Source organism: Nanorana parkeri, unplaced genomic scaffold (assembly GCF_000935625.1).
Source record: "Nanorana parkeri isolate BGI_ZX_2015 unplaced genomic scaffold, ASM93562v1 scaffold276, whole genome shotgun sequence".
NCBI lineage: Eukaryota > Metazoa > Chordata > Amphibia > Anura > Dicroglossidae > Nanorana > Nanorana parkeri.
In genome coordinates, this window is record NW_017306544.1 from 1,386,400 (window position 1) to 1,406,766 (window position 20,367).

The following is a 20,367-nucleotide window of genomic DNA, read 5'->3' on the forward strand; positions in this document are numbered from 1 at the left end:
GATTGCAGAGTGGTAACACATAATTATCAAACCAATCTAATGTAAAGCATTGATGGTTATAAATGATTAAAAGTGATGATAAAATTGTAATATTTATTTCAGCATGTTGCTATTGTTCACAGTTGTTATATGGTTTATGACATTTCCAGTAATTTTCTCACAGCTTACTTTCAAATTTTTCATTATTAATACATTTGTTCTTTGTACAGTTTATTTTTGCCAGCTGCACGTTTTGTGCAACAGTCACCATTTTAGAAGAGCCAGATGGCATATTGAACCAATGTAGAAACAATTATTTCAACTAGGTACAGTTCTAATACCTGGACAATACATGCATCAATGGAGTAGACATAATAATAGAAACACATGAAACAGGAGTTTATAGTAATGAAAACACATTTGCAAATACAGTGGGGGTGATTCACACTGGATTGATTACCAGCTAGTATGCTTCTGTTATAAATAAAAAAAAGCCAATTAGCACTTTGATCAGTGGGTTTTCAAAAAAATGTGAGACAAAAAAGTTTGTCTGAACTGTAAGTGTGTCAAAAGAAAAGGAAAAAAATCAAACAAAGCTGGAAACTTCAAAATACTGTAGTTTTCTTTTTTTTTAGTTTTAAAAAGTTTTTATTTTATAAAGTACTGGTTAAGTAATGCACTAACACGAACATCGTGAGCGTACATGTACAATGATACAGACATTGGCATTGCTGTACAACAGGTGTATGTTCATCAAGTATGGCATACGTTAAGCAATTGCTCAATCTTTACTTAAAGGAAGTGGGGACCAACTCTGGCGCGGGTCCCGTCAGAGAGGTCAGGAACAGACAAAAGAGAAGAAAGAACGAAAGCAAAGGTAAAACAGTGGGAGGGGTGAAGTGGAGAGGGGGAGGGAAACAGAGGGTGGTGTGATGCTCGATCCTGTAGTTTTCAAAACTATTATCTAGCAACATTCCTCAAATATGAATACAGTGGTTGCATGCAAAAGAGCACACTATCAAAAGAAAATCTTTCACTCTGAAATTTCAGCAGCCTGGCTTTGGTAGTCAATATTTTTTTTCTGGATGAGGGTACAATGGCCAAGGAATACAGGACAATTCTGTGTTTTCTGCAATAGAAAATGAATAAAAAGTCAAGTGGAGGACATAACAGTCATGATAGCCGTAAGTGGTGACAGGAATTCAAAATTCAGTTGCAGAGTACACTTATTTTTTTTGTGTGGTTTCAGCCTGCAGTCCAAATAAGACTAGAGTCAATGGGGTTGATTTACTAACCTTATAAACACGCCACGAACAAGTATACACCTCTGTAGTGTGTTCCCTCCCAGCATGATCTATTGGTGGAATCTAGACACCTTTGTAGTGTGTACACACCCAGCAGGTGTGTTGTGCAAAGCCCTGCATGAATTGCAAGGTGATGTTGTGTAAATTAGCTCTATATTGTGTTGCTTGCGTTGATGAATGCAGGAATGTAAATGCATGAGCTAACCATTTTTGTCTAAACTGTAAAATCATGTGCATGATTTTTCCATATATGGCATTAGTGGAAATATGCTTTTAGAGACTTTTTGGTTGATAAATACGTTTTGCTGTGTAAAAAACACGCACCTAGTGCGTGCGTGTGTTTAGGTTAGTAAATCACCCCCAATGTCTTGAACAAAAACATACACATAATAAAACATGAGTGTTATATAAATTACCAAAGTGTTTTCTGTTGCTTTACTGTCTATCACATCATTATAACCTGTCGGTTAATGGAATTCTCTACACCTTAGCAATCTTTTTTCTTTTCCCTTCTTTGGTACTTGGAAAATTAATCACTGAAGAAAACAGACATTTGGATAGGTTCCATATGAAAACACGAGCAATAATGTATGGATATCATCCTCCTTGCATAGCTCTCTGCCTCTCATTAAAAAATAGCATAGGAAAAGGTTTATATTCATAAAAGAAACAAGCAGGAATGTCTCATTTAATCTGCTAAAATCCTTGAAACATGGGTAGCAGTAGTACTTTTGTTACACTTTTAGCTGCTATCATTTTAAGTAGACATAGACATTAGGTGATTGTTTCTCAGTACCACCGGTCATGGTATGATCAGGAAATCAATGTCTGTGGGCATCCTCAGATCTTAGCTAACAACCCTGGCCAACAGTTCTTGTGGCATAATAACTGTTCAGTTTGGGTAATTTTGCTCTCCAAATCCTTTTTTTTAATCAATATAAGAGTTATAGTTGTGCTGGCTCTGCATGCAGACACATGTTGAAAAAACATGTATATTCACAATGTATTAAAAACATGATTTGGCATTCAGATTGTTTGCAAGTGACTAACCATTGTCTATTGTATGACCAGCTTAAAGATTACCTCTGCAGCGGAAAGCTTCTTGATACAGAATGGCATGAAATTTTCTTAACTCAATTTTGTACGTTATGTGTTTTCCAATATGTTATTTATTGCGGCATCTTTATATCTCCAAATGTCTGTGACTTCCATTAAAATCTGGCAAAGAGGCTCTTTTCATTTAAGTGTTCTTCTGTCCCAATTTGTTATGTGGATCAGTACCTTCAGAGCTGGCGGACAGGCCCTTGTATGCGCTGTTTGCTGTGCTTTCCTTATGCTATCATAGGTCATCATTATTTTATGGCACATAGTGAAAACACAGCAAGAATTTTAATGACAGGAAGATCAGATCATAAAATGAAGGCATGCTTCCTGATCTGAATGCCAGAGAGAGTTAGATGAAGGGTGAATTTACTCCTGGGTCAAAAGCAACATAAAATCAGCTTATAATTGTACTCAGTTTATCACCATAGAATACAGTTTTCATTTAATGTCTGAGTTATACAATTATGTTTCTTTCCTCTTTTTACTCATATCCTGAGAGCTTGATAGTGGTGTAAACTACAATTTATGTATAGTTTCTTTTTATTGGTTTTCTCGACAAGTGAAAATAGTTGAAATACAGTATACTTTCATATGTTATTGTTGCAATGTTTGTAGTGATACATGGCATATGATATATATCTGTTTCAAAACTATACAAAAATGTTAATCTATTATTGAAATATTTTACAACCAATTCAGTGTAAATAAAACATATAGAGATAATGGTGGTATTTGAATCCATAAAAATATTTTGCAACTGTAAATAGGGTATATAGCAATGAATATTTCAGGAAAGGTTAGTTTATGAACATATATATAGTTTTAGAGAGAAAGAGTATGAGGCAAGGGAAAAGGATAGTGGGAGAGATGAACAAAAGGAAAAAAAAGTAGAGGGATTCGGAGAGAGAAGGTATATTATAGAGGTTTCCAAGTTATCGATGATGAAGTTCTTCATTTAATGTTTATGAATTATAGCATGACCACCTAAGTTAAGATGAAAGGTTGCCAAGGACCAAAATTCCCCCAAGGTAGCTATTTCAATCGAAAGGACTCTACTTTATCTTCTTCCCAGGAGACCACCTTTTCCATGTGGATGATATATTTCAGTTTACATAACCATTCAGCAATTGATGGAGTGTCATCATTACACCAATGTCTGGATATGATAGTTTGAGCTGCTGAGCATCTAAGATGTCCCAGTGTCTTTTTATAGAGAGTAGTGTAAATTGTAGGGTATCTGGAATGTTTATGTCAAAACATTTTTTGAAAATAGTCCCCACCAGAAATCATGTATTCTGTTTTTTTTCTAGGTAGTTTATTTTTACATATAGTATGTAGTGCCTTAGCATTTTGTTCAGGTTTTGGAAGACGATTTTGGGGGGCTGCACAGTAATGGACTATAAAGTGTAACAGGGTTTTAGGAGAACATGTATCTTTATTATGTTAATGTATCCAAACCAAGAGCATGAGGGTTTACCGTAGGCTTGGGGATTTTGTCTTACTTATTAGACTTGTGCGCCGTCAGAAAATTCGTTTTGGAATATCCGTTATTTCTTATTTCGTAATTCGTGTCCTAAACTCAATTCGGACGAAATACAAATTTTTGTTAGTTTCGTCACATATTCGTAACTTTACGAACATTCGTTATTATGAAGTTAAAAAGCAAAAATACCTTTGTTAATATTGGAGTCGATGGTAGTTTTTTTTTATCCGAAATACGAAATTCCGTTTTTGTATTTCGGATCCGAATTTCGTATTTCGGATTAAAAAAAAACTACCATCAACTCCAATATATTAACAAAAGTATTTTTGCTTTTTAACTTCATTATAATGAATGTTCGTAAAGTTACAAAAATGTGACTAAACTAACAAAAATTCGTATTTCGTACGAATCCGAATTGAGTTTCGGACGCGAATTACGAAATACGAAATAACGGATATTCCGAAACGAATTTTCTGACGGCGCACAAGTCTAATAAGTAAGACGAAATCCCCAAGCCTACGGTAAACCCTCATCCTCTTGGTTAACGGAATTTCGTATTTCCTGCCTGTATTGTAATGCAACCCTCAGCAGCAGAAGAGAAAACCTCTGATTGGTCAACCAAACGAAATACGAAATTCCGTAAATTTCGTATTTTCGGATAAAAAAAACTACCATCAAGACATCAACTCCAATATTAACAAAGGTATTTTGCTTTTTAACTTCATCATAACGAATGTTCGTAACGGAACGAAAATCCATTAACGAATTTCGTATTTCGGATAAGAAAAAAATCTTGTCATGTTGTTCAACCTCATTTACAGGGGTAATATATTAGTTCCCGTTTCAACGAAATTCGTATCCGAAATTCGTTAACGGAATTTCGTATTTCGGATATAATTCGGAAACTGCAATTCGGATTTTGGATGCTTCCGAATTTACGAATTTCAGGAAATTCATACGAATTTCGATTCGTAACGAAACGAATCGCACATGTCTATTACTTATGAGGGTAATAGGCGGTAGTTAAAAGCCTGTAGGTTAGTGATGTTTCTGAGGATATGGACTTCAAGGTATTTTTTTAATGTTTATGCACTCAAGGGGAAATTAGATTGTATTTGGGAGAGGCTATGAGGTGGTAAAGATATATAAAGGGTCTCTATTTTATCATAATTGACTTTAAAGTCATCCACTTTTCTTAAACTCTTTCAGGATCAGGTTGATGGTGGTCAGCAGGAATGTAACATATAATAAGAGATCATTTGCACTGTGTCTCTTTAATGTGAATGTCTGAATTATTTAGTGTTCCATTGTGAATATATGGAGTAAATGGGAAAGGGGACATGTCTGCGTAGTACCATTATGGATCAAGGGAGGTTTCAAGAGCATATTGTTTGTTCTAATACTAGCTGATAGGTGGCTACATAAGGCAAGTATATGAAGATATGATCCAACCATTGGAACATCGTTTATGCAAAAAAAAAAAAATTAAACATGCATATTTGGATTACCCTAGGGAAAATGTTTAAACTGAACGAATAGAAAGAGAACAATGCAGTTCTGGATTTTTTTTCACAGAAAACGAAAAAAAAAAATCCCCCAAAAAATATCAGTTGGGTGTCTACAGAATGTTTCCAGAACCTTTAGGCACACAGTTGTTTACCGATCTTGACCAGGCAGTGATCATCCTATGTAAAGTCCAAATCACTCCCGACACAGATAGATCACAGCAAGCCTTCCTCTTTGATCAATTCCACCTGATCACAATGGGGCAGCTCCACAAGGCAGGGAACCTTTACATCTAAGAACACAACACAAAACGCTGATTATCAGGTTAAAAGTCCATCTGAGGTCAGGGTTCTGAGAAAGGTGGCATGCACCAAAAACACGTTAACCCTGCCACTTGCTGCTTGAACACGGCTTCAGATGTGAGCTGACCAGGCTGCGCTTTGGCGTTTGATAGCCGATTAGCCTCCAGAGAGAGGAAGGCCTGGTTCACACCTGAACGTTTTGTAGCCGTTCAACGCTCAACGAACGCTCTACAAAACGCTCAAACATCTAAATCCCATTGTATTCAATGGGTCTTGTTCACACCTTGCTGTATTTCCGCCCGTCCGAACGCGATACAAAACAGCCTACACCCAAAGAAGTACATGTACTTCTTTGGGGCGTTTTGGCCTCGCGTTTCCATTGGGATACAGCCAAGTAGCACTCAGAAACGGGTGTTTGTCGCACGTTTTTTTTTACAGCGAATCACGGTAAAAACGTGCGTCGCGAAACGCGCGACAGACGCGCATATTCAATACGTCTAGGTGTGAACCCAGCCGAACCATTGGATACGCTTGTTTTTCCTTATTTCTTGTGAGTACAATACCACTTTTTAAGCATTTTTATTAAACGATATTAAACGAGTGGGCACTCTTTTTCGTGTGTTTTCAGTGACCATCCTATATCTATAGACACCTTTACACTGTTCAAACACAATATACCACCTGACCAGAAAAACCTTTTACTGGGAGATGAGCAAGAAGAAAGAGCAAGAAGCTAGAAGAAATAAAACTATAGCCCCTATAGCTATGCAGCTATTGGATAACAATGCTCAAAGTGTGCCCCCACAGCCACAGCTTTTGGAAGGCACATGTAATACCTAACTAATATGTAAAAAAAAGACTGCTAGAGAGATGGCTGCTGATATAACCCTGAGACTGGCATGGGGTTAGGAGCTTACTTTGTTACTCTCCACATTTCTTTGCGCATATCACATAAGAGGCGGAGGTTCTTAGACATTGCTTCAATGTCAAACGTAATGCACAGAATGAAACTACTGCCAGCTTCCATGCCGACATATGCTGGCTTATTCAGTAAGTACAAAAAGTAATCAGGATGTTCTGAATACAGTAACAGGAACCAATCAGATTGCATTTCACTCTAGTTATATCATTTAAAAGATGATTTCTAATTGTTTGACATGGACGACTGCAATGCTCTCATCATATTTGCTCTTTACTCTGATTTCCTGAATAAATTGGATAGTAAAAATGTGATTATGATTTCATGTAAAAATTTAATCATAAACACTCTGGAGGTAGACTGTAGTTCTTTAAATTGTTAAATATGTTTGTTTTTTGTTCTTGCAGTTCATGTACAACCTGGCACTTGTGAAGTAATTGCTGCTCACAGATGCTGCAATAAGAACAAGATTGAAGAACGGTCACAAACAGTAAAATGTTCCTGTTTTCCTGGCCAAGTTGCAGGGACTACAAGGGCAGCCCCATCTTGTGTAGATGGTAAGAATGAATTCAAAATCCTAGTTTTATCAGTAACTATCCTGTATATTGTTATTGAGGCACAACATTTTTTTAAAATTGAAAACCTTAAAATGAATATGTGGTTAGGCTTAATTATTGACATGTTCTTAACAAGCACTCCGCTCCCCTCCCAGCAGTGCTTTAGCAGTCCACCAGTATTCTGTAATGTAAATACAGAGCGGGTGCTCAGGAGGAGAAGCAGGGTTAGGTGAGCTTCTGGGAGAGCAGATTGAAGGACGTCAATGCTTATGCTGTGAAACTTGATGAATTGCCCCATAGTGCATGCAGCTACAGATGAAGGGACTATAGAAAGCAGGCTGTTGGAAGCAACGATTACCTCATTTGTCAGTAAAGGCATGTTTTAGTTACCAGTTGTTAAAAATATGTAAATACTTGTCAATAGCATAGCCACAGGTTCACTTTAATATCTCCAGGAAAAAGATGCATTTCTTTAGATGCTTCTTACAAAAAAGTAGTACATTTCTCAATGAACAGGTGTGCTATCAATGCATTTGACAAGCTCAGATGGGAATGTAGAGTAGGGTACATGTCATATTACTGGCTAAAGAGGTTGTTCCACCTTTCAAGACATGGCCCTAGCAGAAGCAAACACATTAGGTCCCTTTTGCACACCCATAGGTTAAAAAAACCTGGCTTCTGTAAGAATTGATTACATTATTTTCAGCTAAGCCCACTGATATTCATAAATTACAAGAAAATGTCTAAAATACAGATGCTTATCTTTGTATTAGAAGGAATATCTAAAACTGTTATTTGTGCCTAAGCAGTACCTAGGAAAAAAGTTCTAAAAAATAACATACTTCTTGGTATGTGATTATGCATGTGAAAATGTAGTGTACGATCATCCAAGACACTGCTGCCTCTGACTACAAGGTTTGGAGTGATATTCAGATGTGTACTACTGTGCTGCTTGCTGGATGGGAATCTGCCATGCATTTCTCTGCTTCTACTTCATTATAAGCTCTCAGGTGGCAGGGCCCTCCTTACCATCTTGTCTTGAATTGTATTGTGATTGTAATGTCTTCCTTATATTGTAAAGTGCTGTGCAAACTGTTGGCGCTATATAAATGATAATAATTTAATCTGTGGATCTATACTTTGCCAACCTTTCCTGATTCTTCATGAATATTACCCCCACCAGAGATCATATCCCCATTGGGGAAAGCTCTGACAAGAGGAAGCAATGCCCTGCTCCTCTACCAAGATGGTCAGGCAGAGACACAGTGCATAACAGGGCATGCTAAGGCAAAGGCAAAAGATTAGCTGTAGGGAGCTTAGACACAATAGTTCTAGTCATTTGCCCTTTGCTTGTGTTTTGTGGGCACAGCTTCCAGAATTCAGGTTCTCTTAAAAGCTTTGAGCCTAATGTCTGTTCAGCATTAGCATTAGCTAAGTCTTGTTTTTTTCAATATTTCTCTATTTTACCATGTCAAACATATGCAGTGTTTACTGTGTGTACCACATTTAATGTTTGCATGTACAAATTATATAAATGGCTTGGTAAAAAAGTTTTTGTTGCAAATCTCATGTTTAAACATTCTGCTCTAGCTACTATATGACATGCTTGTATTTTCATGCCCAAGGGCATCTGAATGCTGGTAGATAAAATAAACGTATTGCAATGCATTCATATACAAATATACATAAGTCTTAATTAAATCTAGCCAGACCATAGGACATAATTACAGTGCATTAAAGGTATTATAACATGAACTTATTTCAGTAAGTAGAACAAGGCAAAGCAATGTGAAAATGTTTCTTATGTTTCATTACATATGCAGTTCCCATTACTGATCCATCCATGTAACAGATCCTCTTCCTGAAGGTAGTTCATAATAATGCATAATTAACATCCATGTGCTCATTAGCACTCCACTTAGCAATATAGCAATCCTTTTTCACACTTACACCCACCATTATTTACACTGTAAACATCTATGTAAATCAAAAGCAGCATAAAATATTTTTTTCCTGGAATAAAAAAGATAAAATGAAGTGTAATAATTAGATCACATTGTGCAGTTGATAATATTCGGGTGCTATTAATAGTCACTGAGATATTCAGCAAAGCAGTGAAAAGAGCAACGAGGGTGTGAAAAGCTGCAAATCAGAGCAATCAATCATATATGAGTTTTTAAATAAGCTAGCTAAAATAAATCTAGTCGGGTTGCTATAGATTACTGACTTTGAACATGATCTTTGCTCTTTGCATTTCCCTGCAGAATAATCAGTTTGTTTTTCTGAGTTTGCATTGTGTTTTGCATCGTTAAGGTACTTAAATGCATTTAATAAATGCAGGTAATAGTTAAGGTACTTAAATGCATTTTTAAGATTTAAATCCTAAGTTTAGTGACACTATAAAGTTAGGGTTTCCATAAACCAGAAAATCTCTATCACTAGGGGTAGTAAGGGCTGGATTTTGGAGTTGGCTTCAAAGAGTGGGAACCATCTGTGAGGGTGTGTACTCTGTGATGTATACTCCCATATGCCACCTACCTTGGTCCTAATTGTTGCTATCTGAACATTCCAGCAGACAGTGGTGGCCCTTCAGTAGACTTTGTAGGTGTAGTCTGACAGTTCATCCATTCTGTTTCAGCACTACTACACTTAGCACAAGGAGCTTAATTTATGCATAGCCAAAGTATACTTTTGCTAGGGTGGCAGGGCAGCCAGGAGTGGCACACAACCACTTACTTATATATTATGTTGTTATGTACACTTTTGAGTCCCTGCACAGTTTGTGTGTTTTTGTTGGTGGAAGAGTGTACTTAACTTTAAATCCACACATCTAGAACTGGACTGGAAGCAAGATGAGCTAATAGTTTAACTGCTCTTGTAGTCAGAGATTCTAGCTGTACTGTAGCACAGCTTTACTGCCCCAGACTCAGCATACAATTTTATCTTGTTAGTGTTATACAAAGCTTAGCCTTAGACTACAGAATAGAGCAATCTATAAGATTTAATCTGAGAGGTGGAATTTGTCCTAATCTGCCAGGGTCAGGACATTAAACTGGTGTTTTTTGGATGGCACACAGACAATATATTATCCTCATTCTTTTGAAAAAGAACATGGCTAAGATGGGAATTACCCTCACTTTGGGGATATTTCCTCTCATTTCCTGATGTTTATTCAGGACAGAAAACAAAGGGGAAATATCTTCAGCAGACAGCAAAAAGTAACATGACAGGGGTTAAATATAGATTAGGGCTGTTACTTATTAAAATTTTCGTGTTCGATTAATCAAATTTATTTTTCATCGATTAATTTTGGTTAATTATTACGCACATACAGATCCAACTACATTGGCCTATACACATACAGCACAGCAATGAAGTAATAAAATGAACTAGGATCACACTAATTCAGCACGTTATTAATCTCACGTGCCCCAATCAATATGGCCGCCGCTTGAGTGGGGCAACTCAGAATAATAACGTGCTGGATTAGTGTGATCCTAGTTCATTTTATTACTTCATTGCTGTGCTGTATGTGTATAGGCCAATGCCTTGGCTGGCACTTGTGCAGAACAAGTTTCTTGGGCAAACCTCTTCTACAATCTGAAATAAAAATCAAACAAACTCTTATGTGGGGCATTGCTCATATCCAAATGATCAATTTACAAATAGCCTTTTCTACAGGTTGTACACATAGCGTATATAGGTGCATACTTTATATATTATGGTCAAACCATACTGTTACTATAAATAGACATACAGGTGCATAAACCACCAATCAGCACACCCTCTGATGTCATAGTGATGTAATATTCCCGGCAAAACACTTAAAAAATGGAAGTATAAATAATGACCGGCACATTCAGCAAGATCAGTATAAGTATAAGATGTGTACCTTCGGTTAGATGCTACATATAGACACAATACCGCCACAGAGATAAAAGAACAAGTTGCTTACATAGTGGGAGAGGACAATAGGAGAACAGAGCCCGTCACAACAGGAAACCATTACATGATCCAGTTGCCTTTCGTTGCCGTTCGTTGTCATGGCAATGAGGACGCCGTCAGGCCCTATGTGCAGAGGCAGATCCCGCCCACTGGCATGTGCGCCGCCCGTACATTCTGGTAGTTCCGCCAGTGTTGTTACAGATACAACGGTAAAGTACCATTGCTAACGAAGGGAAGGGGGAGGAGTCCGGTGACGTCCTGGACATCAACGTCACCGTACTCCTCCCACTTCCCTTCGTTAGCCGACAGCCACTTGGGGAAGGGGGGAGGAGTCCGGTGACGTCGATGTCCGTGACATCACCGGATCTCTGACGGAAGACCCGGAAGTCGGCGGAGAGGTGAGTACCGATCAAAAGAATTTTGATTGATCAAAAAAATTAACGATTAATCGAGGAATTAATCGTTAATTTCCGCAGCCCTAATATAGATATATATCTATATATAGAGATCTGGTGTGCACAACCCTTAAGGAAAGGATCCCACCTAGGGGATTTAGCTCCTGCTGGGAAATAGAAACAGACCGTGTTCAGGGATGAGGAGGACTCCCCCAGAAATCAAAGAGGAGTCAGGTGAGCTCCAACTGGGATAAGAATAGACCGTGTTCGGGAGTCAGAAGGACTTCCCCAGAATTTAGAGTGGAGTCAGGTGGTGTGTGTGCTGGAGGAACACAAAGGCAGCCAGGGAGGATGGTAGAGAACTGGTGAGGCTAGGCGAGCCGTCAGCATGAGGGGCCACCAGTACAAGTGTGGGACAGCTCTTCAAAGAGAACCCATGGGCAGAGCCATAGCTAGTTCCTTTTGTGCCCGAGGCAGGAATCGAAAATTTTGCCCCCCAACAGATGTGTAATGTCACCCGATGCACATGCAGCATCATGTGACCTGCCTCCAGGATGGCAGCACACATGCGCAGAATGCATTGGTGGCCAAATCAAAAATAGCATTAAAATTTGTTTTGTTTGACGATACTAATTAAAACATTTTTAGTTTCTGTTGATTTCGTCCGAAACAATTTTTTTGTCTTTCCACATGTTTAATAATATGTTTGCATGACTGTGAGTGTGTGTGTGGGGAGGAGGTGTTTTTTATTTATTTTTGTTATTATTATTTTATTTAAACAGATCCCTAACATTTTCCTTTTGAACTAGAAAAAGAAATTGAGGGCACACAGTCCTCAATCTCTTTTTCTGCAGCATCTGTTCTAAATGAATGGAAAGCACTCAGTACAGAGGCTGCCCATTCATTCAGAAACTGGTGATAGTAAAATATTTACTATCATCCAAGGATCAATGGGAAGAAGCCTCCATAGTGAGTGCTTCCACCCATTGAGAAACTCATGAATGAACAGGAAGTGATGTAAAGCATTTCCTGTTCATTCATAATTGGGAACACATAGTACTAAGTGCTGCCAGTTGTTCATGCTGCACACAGAGGATCGGTAACTATCAGTGATATTTATAGATCCTCTGCTAGACCATCCTGAGCACTGAAGCTAGCAGGGGATGAGCGAGGAGGGAGTGTTGAAGTCAACACGGGGGGGCGGAGGAGGGAGTGCAGCCGACAGCTCTCTCTCTCGTCACTGCTCGGCCATCTTGAAGTGATAGCGCTCCCTCCTCCGCCCCCCTTGCAACTTCTCCTAGGATCACTACTGCCTCTGCCCATACAGGAGAAGCTGGAGCCTGTACCGCCCCTCTTCTCCCTGCCGAGCCGTGGCTCTGTTGGCCACCTGGCGCCCTTGTTGCCATGGTGCCCTGTGCTCACCATGGCAACAGGGGCGCAGCCAGGCCGGCCCTGGCTGAGCCCCCTCTCAGCTGCGCCTAAGGCGAGTGCCTCAATCGCCTCATGGTAGCTACAGCCCTGCCCGAGGGTCAGAAGTGCTAATGTTTAAAATGGAAGCCAGGAGGCTATACATATGTTGTTTTGAAGCCTTGCATGAATGTTATGCTGAACAACCCCTGCGAGGGTATCCAAGATGGATGTATGAACTTTTGTTTGAATCAAAGTGGGCTACCAGGCCCTTAAACAGAAGATATTGTGAGTGGACTGCATCCATTAGCGCTCACCATATGTGCTAACATCCCCAAACATCACAATATATAAACGTGTTTATGTATTTTATTCATATTTTTTCAATAAAAAGAATAGATGACCATGGATTCCAAGAGCACTATAGTTAGAAAAAGAGATGACAGAGCAAGAGCAGCATGCTGGCATGAGTCACTGTGATAAGTTACTGTTTGTACTTGTGTATGATAATTTCACCTTGAGCTGCTAAGGTCTGCAAACCTTAGTCACTTTTACAGTTAGAGAGATATAAGAAAATATGTGAATAGGATCTGAGAGCTACAACATTTGCCCTCCCCCCCAAAAAAAATGAATAAAGCAATATTTTTAGAAGATACAATCATTTTCCAGGACAGATCTTTGGTTATATACTTATTTACATCTTGCATGAGCTGATTTCATTTGTACCAGGCAGTGACAGATGTAATATAATTTCTATATAACTGTAAATGTCAAACCCAAGAACAAAAATGCAATATATTGCAGCTTATCAGTCTTTAGATGTTGTGGCTGCATTAGTTTTCTTTTTCAAGCTTTTTTTTATTTTCACCTGATGATCCTGGAGTTACACACATCCTGATGCTCTAAGAGTAGGGGTGGGGGTGCTGTCAGTGAATGGTCATTCTGGGGAGAGTTTGGGGGCTATCAGTAAATGGTCATTCTGGGGGGTGGGGGTGCTGTGAATTAATGTACGTTTAAGGGGGGGTTCTGTCAGTGTTCGGTATTTCAGGGGGATGGGGCGGGTTGGTCTGCCAGTGTATGCTCCTTACGTCTGGGTCTAGTGGCTCTGCCCAGCAACCCGTCCAGCTCACTGATGTCTCTAGTTGCCAGGAGCTGGGAAGGATGCCAAACAGAGCATTCCGCTCAATTTCTGGCAACTGGTGACAGCACTGAGTTGGGTAGGAAGCAGGAAAGAGTGTCACAAGATGATAAAAGCTTTTAGCAACCTTGGGCACTGTGGCTGCCACCCACGGCTCCCCACACCTGCTGTCCCACAATAAGATGCTGCCTGAGGCAACCACCTCAGGCTTCCTCATTATAGGTATGTCCATGAGTGTAGCAGAAGCAGAGTACACAGTAAATTATGAGCTCACTGGGTTTCTCCCAGGATCAACAGGTATTTTTTGCTCTGATCAAACAGATAACCATTGGCTTTCAGTGGTATATTTTACAGATCAAAAGAGAGCAAATAAGAGAAGTTTATTGTTAGGGTTTGAATATGCTTATAGTGAGCATCAAGGTGGACTTATTCGTATTGCTCCTTTATGTGAGATTGTGCTCTATCAGAACAGAATATTACAAATGAGGTTGAGAGCTGAACAGAAAGTGTATGGTATCATACATTTTGATCTATGTAGTCTATATAATGATGCCAATAAATAAAGATTTACAGTATATGGAAAAAGACCAGGACATATGACAAAATTACCTCTTTAGAATGTAAGTTATACAGCTTATATGTTCTAATTTTCTTTATAATACTGTCCCTTTAACAAATAAAGGATGATTTAACCCAAGGCCCTTTGACAAATTTAAAATTGTAGATATTACAGACTTCTACAAAACCTTGATTCAAGAGTTCATAAACATTTCTGCAATGATTTTCTGTAAAAGGACGCTGTTCCATAAATACTTCACTTTTCAAGTTCACTGTTTTCCAAAAACTAGTAACAATTTTTCTTGTAAAATACTAATGTTTCAGGCACATCTCCCCCAACGTTATGTTTCTCTGTGTTTTATTATAGTATTTAGGTTTTACATTTGCTTATTTAAAATGTATCTACATCCAAAAACAAATATGTTGTATTTGCAATTTAAATATATCAGTCTATGATAATATCAGTCCGTGAATATAAAGATAAAACAATGTATAAAACAATACATAAATGTGTACACTTTTAACAAAGGGTTTAAAATGATATTCCTCTCTGCCAATCCCTCCACTGGCTCCCATTTGCCCAAGGAATACAATTCAAAATACTAACAACAACATGCAAAGCCATCTACAACTCTGCCCCAACCTACATCACTGACCTCATCTCAAAATATCACCCAAACCATCCTCTCCGCTCCTCTCAAGTCCTCCTGCTCTCTAGCTCTCTAATTACCTCTTCCCACGCTCCCCTCCAGGACTTCTCCAGGGTGTCCCACATCCTCTGGAACTCCTTACCCCATTCTGTCTGCCTATCTCCTACGCTGCCCACCTTTAGGTGATCCTTAAAAACCCATCTTTTCAGGGAAGCCTATCTCATCTCAACATAACTGCCTTTTACTTCTTCCAATAACTCAATCCAAACAATTATTACCTTTTGTATCACTTGCCCCTCCTATTAGATTGTAAGCTCTCATGAGCAGGGCCCTCCCAACCCTACTGTTCTGAAACTGTATTGTATTGTAAATTGTGTTGTAACTGTACTGTCTCCACTATTTTGTAAAGAGCTGAGCAAATTGTTGGCGCTATATAAATCCTGTATAATAATAATAATAATAATAATAATAATATATTGTGCTATTAAGTATTTTGCTATTAAGAAAAGTAAAAAAACAAAAACATACTACTACATAAACCATACACCTAAAAATTATAAAAAGTAAACATAAGCCAATATAAACTGCAGCAAAATTTACACATGACACTTTACTTTAATTTTATGATTCCCAGACTAGTCACTGACTTATGTTATATTTTCAGCTTCTATAGTTATCCAGAAATGGTGGTGTCAGATGCAGCCTTGTTTAGAAGGAGAAGACTGCAAAGTTCTACCAGATTTGACAGGTTGGAGTTGTAGTAGTGGGAACAAAGTCAAAACAACAAAGGTAAGACTAACAAGAACAAATGTACAGTATATATATGTCACATTGCAATGGCAAAGAGGTAAAAGTTAAAGCTGAACTCCAAACACAAAAACTTTCATTTAAATATATTCCTCAATAGCCAAAACGGATATAAATCCACTTTGTGTGCACAAAATTCTTTTGCAAGTCCATTGTTTTACTTTTTAAAAATAGCAGCGGCATCATTACTGTGCTGCACATAGCCAATGCAGAGCTAAAGGGAGGGACCCAGCAGACTTCACCTTCCACCTGCTGCCTGTAATAAAACTACAGAATGGGGCAGAGACGAGACCAGTTACCCTGCACAAGGAGAGAAATCAGCAGTGACTGGGCCTAATACAGGAGCTCCTACACAAAGTCAACTTTCACACTGGATTCTGAATAAATCTAAAATAAATACACAGGGGACACCAAGATCAGGTAAAAATACACATGGCTGTTGTATTTAGACAATATTTCTGTATCTCGGAGTTCACCTTTAAATGCTTGGCCTGTTTAGTGGCTGACAGCCTGCAGCCTATTGCCTATCACAGGGATACTAAAGGATGTTACACGTATCATCCCATAACTAAGATCATCAGCTGTGTTCAGGTGGACTGTTATTTAGGGGATTAGTACTTAACAACCAGGCTACTGCAGTATAGGTGCCCATACATTTGGATGAATTTCGGCCAGTTTTTAATGTACCGGCTGAAATTTGCACAGTTTGTGGGGCTGTTGGCTCCTTTTCAGCCGGCATTCCTCGATCAGCTAATCAAAGGAGTCGGCTGGAAAATCTTTGTGTAATCAGAGCTAGCAGCCAATGAGCTGCCCACTCTGATTAGGTATTCTGACAGGTGCCGGTGGCACCAGTCAGAATACAATGCAAACAGCGGCGATTACTCGATTGACACGCTGTTTGTGTTTGATGGAGGAGTAGCATCAATTTCCTTTGTTCAGCCTGTGGCTTGAACGGAAAAGATTCACAGGTGTATTGACAGATTATGACTGATCTCCAGTAGGCCAAGACTCTGTTCAACTCTCAACTGCCCTGTGGATGTTAAAGAGCAACCAGCATATGTAAGATTGTAGGGAGGTTTAGGAGCAATAAATGGCCTTCACTGGGGAGTACACTTCAATAGTACAAGAGGAACCTTGGATCTGTATAGAAAACTATGATCAGTGCTAATAGTTGGGCAAATACCAAAGGGTGTTCCAGCCCTACAAAAGTAGCTTGGTATAATATTGCTATGATATTGATATGCACGAGGCTTGGTGTGTGTAATTTTTTTAGAAAACACGTTTGTAAAGTTTGATTAATACAAATGTATTGTATTTAAAAAAGATATATGCATGATGCAATGGTGTAATAATGTGCTGCTAAAATAAGTAAGTGGTTAGTCCAGGGGTAGGCCTCCTTGGCACTCTAGCTGTGGTGAAACTACAAATCTCATCATGTATCTGCCTCAGTGAGCCATGCCTGTGACTTTTGGGGTCTTACAATGTCTCATGGGATTTGCAGGTTCAACACAGCCTAGCCCTGAAATAAACCAATGGTATAGAATAATCAACAAACTGGCAGACATGCATTTACATATTTCTAAAAGGGGTACAGAACTGTGCCCCAAATGTGTTAGCATTTATGGAGCGTTCATACAACTCTAAACACCCCTGTTAGTGCAGCATATCCTGTATGGAGGATTAGGAGCAGTGAAGGACCTGCAACGGGCAAGAAGTAGCACAAGATGAAGATGGAATCTGTATAGGACACAGATATCAGTGCAAATTGTTGGGAAGACACCAAAGCCTTCTCCAGCCCTTCAAAAGTAGATTCTGATAACTGTATCTCTCATTTAAATCCAGAAAATGAAGTAAGAACATTAAATTACCTATAATAAGAGGCTGGAAATTTACTTTAACTATAATATTTATTTATTAGTCTGAGACCTGTAAACTATAAACATTCCATCTAGGTAGGGGTAAAGAATTATGACTCCATTGTGAGATTTTGTTATAGCGCTTCAGCTTGGGACCAGTTGTAGGTATAAACAAAAGGAAACAATGTCTATCTGACTGCATGCCTGTGTAATATAGTGATATTCTATGGTTTAGTTGTTCTTTAAACTAATATGATACATTGTATTAAAAAATGGACTGGACTGGGACGATTATAAGATATGGAAAGCCGAATATTCTTACCAAAAGCATAACAATTGTATATGGGTAGTGAAGATTAGTAAAGAAGGTTTCTCACTGGCAATTATATGCAAAAAAAGGAAATGTCATATATTAGTAGAAGCTTTATACAGTACAGTATGCTATGCTGTTGACATATGCATATGGATATTAGGAAAAGTTTTGTGAATGGTCATGGTCAAATACTGCATTTTTATTTGTATTTTTTAGTCCACACACATACCATTTTTCAAATATGTGTGTACATGTGTGTGTGTGTGTGTGTGTGTGTGAATATATATATATATATATATATACAGTATATGTTATTCAATGGCATTTTCAAGTACTTTTAATGCATTCTCTAAAGAGACTGAATTGGAACAAAAGAGTATGTCAAGTACTACAGTTTATCAAAAACAAACATTTTCCAGTCTGTACTCCTTGTTGGTTGTTTCCTCATCGTTATGTCCTACAAACATAGATGGAAAGTCATTTAAAATTGTGCTACACACCTCAACATTACAGATAAGATTGAAATACTTAAATAAATAGATTTTTGCATAATCAGATTGGCATAAATATGGCGAACCTTTTTAATGAAGATTTGTTATTGCACACAGATTTGTGGCAACTAGTGAAAAAAATATGCACGTGTGCTGAAAATGTTCTATTGGTGTACAGAGTGAGGATGCTGAGCTGATTATTCAGATAAACTGGAATCAGAGTCACTGAAACGTCATATTTTTGAACATGACAGTAAACATGTAGATCAGTGCAAAGGGTGTGAATCAGAAGGAAAACACTGTCAATGTGGTACTTGGAAGCATGATAAACCATTTGTCGCATGCAAAAACTCTCAGTATATAACAAGCTGACATGAGCAAAGCAGATTAGTCAGTTTGGAATTTTCCTCTAGATTACTCCCATTGACTCTGAAATTTAAGACAAACTTTTAAGGGTTTGCCAAAAGATTATAATGAGGAAAGATGAACAAATGATCAAAATGCAACCCACAACATCCTAATGTTCATATCTAAAAAACTAAAGTTGAGTGCACCTTTAACTGCTAGCCTTACATGTAGTGAGGGAACAGTTTTTTCATGCCATTTTTGTGTGATGTAGCAAGATCAGTTGTCTTGTCAGTTGCTTTCATTATTGCTGTTTTAGATTGTCTTATACGTGCCTTGTGCTGAAAATTCCTCAGTAACAAGTGATCTGCCCTTAATAATTTGTCTGTGAATCATCCATAGTAACCTACATCCCAAAGATTGCCACTGAGCATCACCCTTTTCACCCATGCAAATGAGTGTGCCCATGCTCAGGAATTCATGAGAAAATTAAAATCATTTTTTTCACAAGAGAGAATACCGTCTCGCAGTGCAAGTTTGATTTTTAGTAAATTAAGCCCTAACTGTTTTCAAGAGCAGACAGTTATTTATAGGGTGTGAAATGAAAATAGCTGAGAACAAGGTATGAAAAAGGATACTGTGGTATTTAGGCATTCTGCTGATGAACAGCACCTCGTGCTGTGTAAGACTTGAAAACCGCCATCTGCTTTCTAAGGGAAGACGCATGTACCTGCACCTGGAAGAACACAGAACACTAGGTGCTTAAAAAACTCATCTCTGATCCTCCAAATAACTGACAATAATAAACTTGTCTACTGAATAAAAAGTTAGTCAACGTATTAAATTATATTTAAGTTTTTTGTGGTTCAAGCAACTACTAACTTTTCTGTTTCTTACAAATTTTTTTTTTTTTTTTACATTCCAGAGAATCATTAAGGTAAGTGGCAGTTACCTTGCTACAACAGTAGGAGCAAGACCTCATTGTGGGTTTAGAGTTCAGCAGAGCTGGGAACTGAGTGCCAGTAGAGCCTATAGCAACCAGTGGAAGATTCAGTCCACAAGAATCTACAGTTAAATAAAATATTGGACCATGGCTGCCTATCACTGTCCATCTGTTTAACTTTAACCCCTTTAACCTTTTCCCTGCCACGGACGTAGGGCATGCTGCAGAACAAAAACATTCCCAGCTGGCCAGATCAGTATGCCTGATGGCGGCTGTGTTTAGCCCTCTACCATAAGCTCATAGTCACTTCAGTGCCCCCCATTACTTTTTTGTGTAAATGAATAATTGCTATGCAATGACAGCTA

General features: G+C 38.4%; 1 protein-coding gene across 1 annotated transcript in view; it reads left to right on the top strand.

Moving 5' to 3' along the window:
- LOC108787646 (protein FAM19A2-like) overlaps nucleotides 1–20,367 on the top strand; it is a 316,341-nt gene that overhangs the window by 252,556 nt on the left and 43,418 nt on the right. Inside the window, exons 3-4 of the mRNA XM_018557250.1 lie at nucleotides 7,005–7,154; nucleotides 15,912–16,036. Of these exons, the coding sequence (XP_018412752.1) occupies nucleotides 7,005–7,154; nucleotides 15,912–16,036 (275 nt within the window). The remainder of the gene's footprint in view (nucleotides 1–7,004; nucleotides 7,155–15,911; nucleotides 16,037–20,367) is intronic.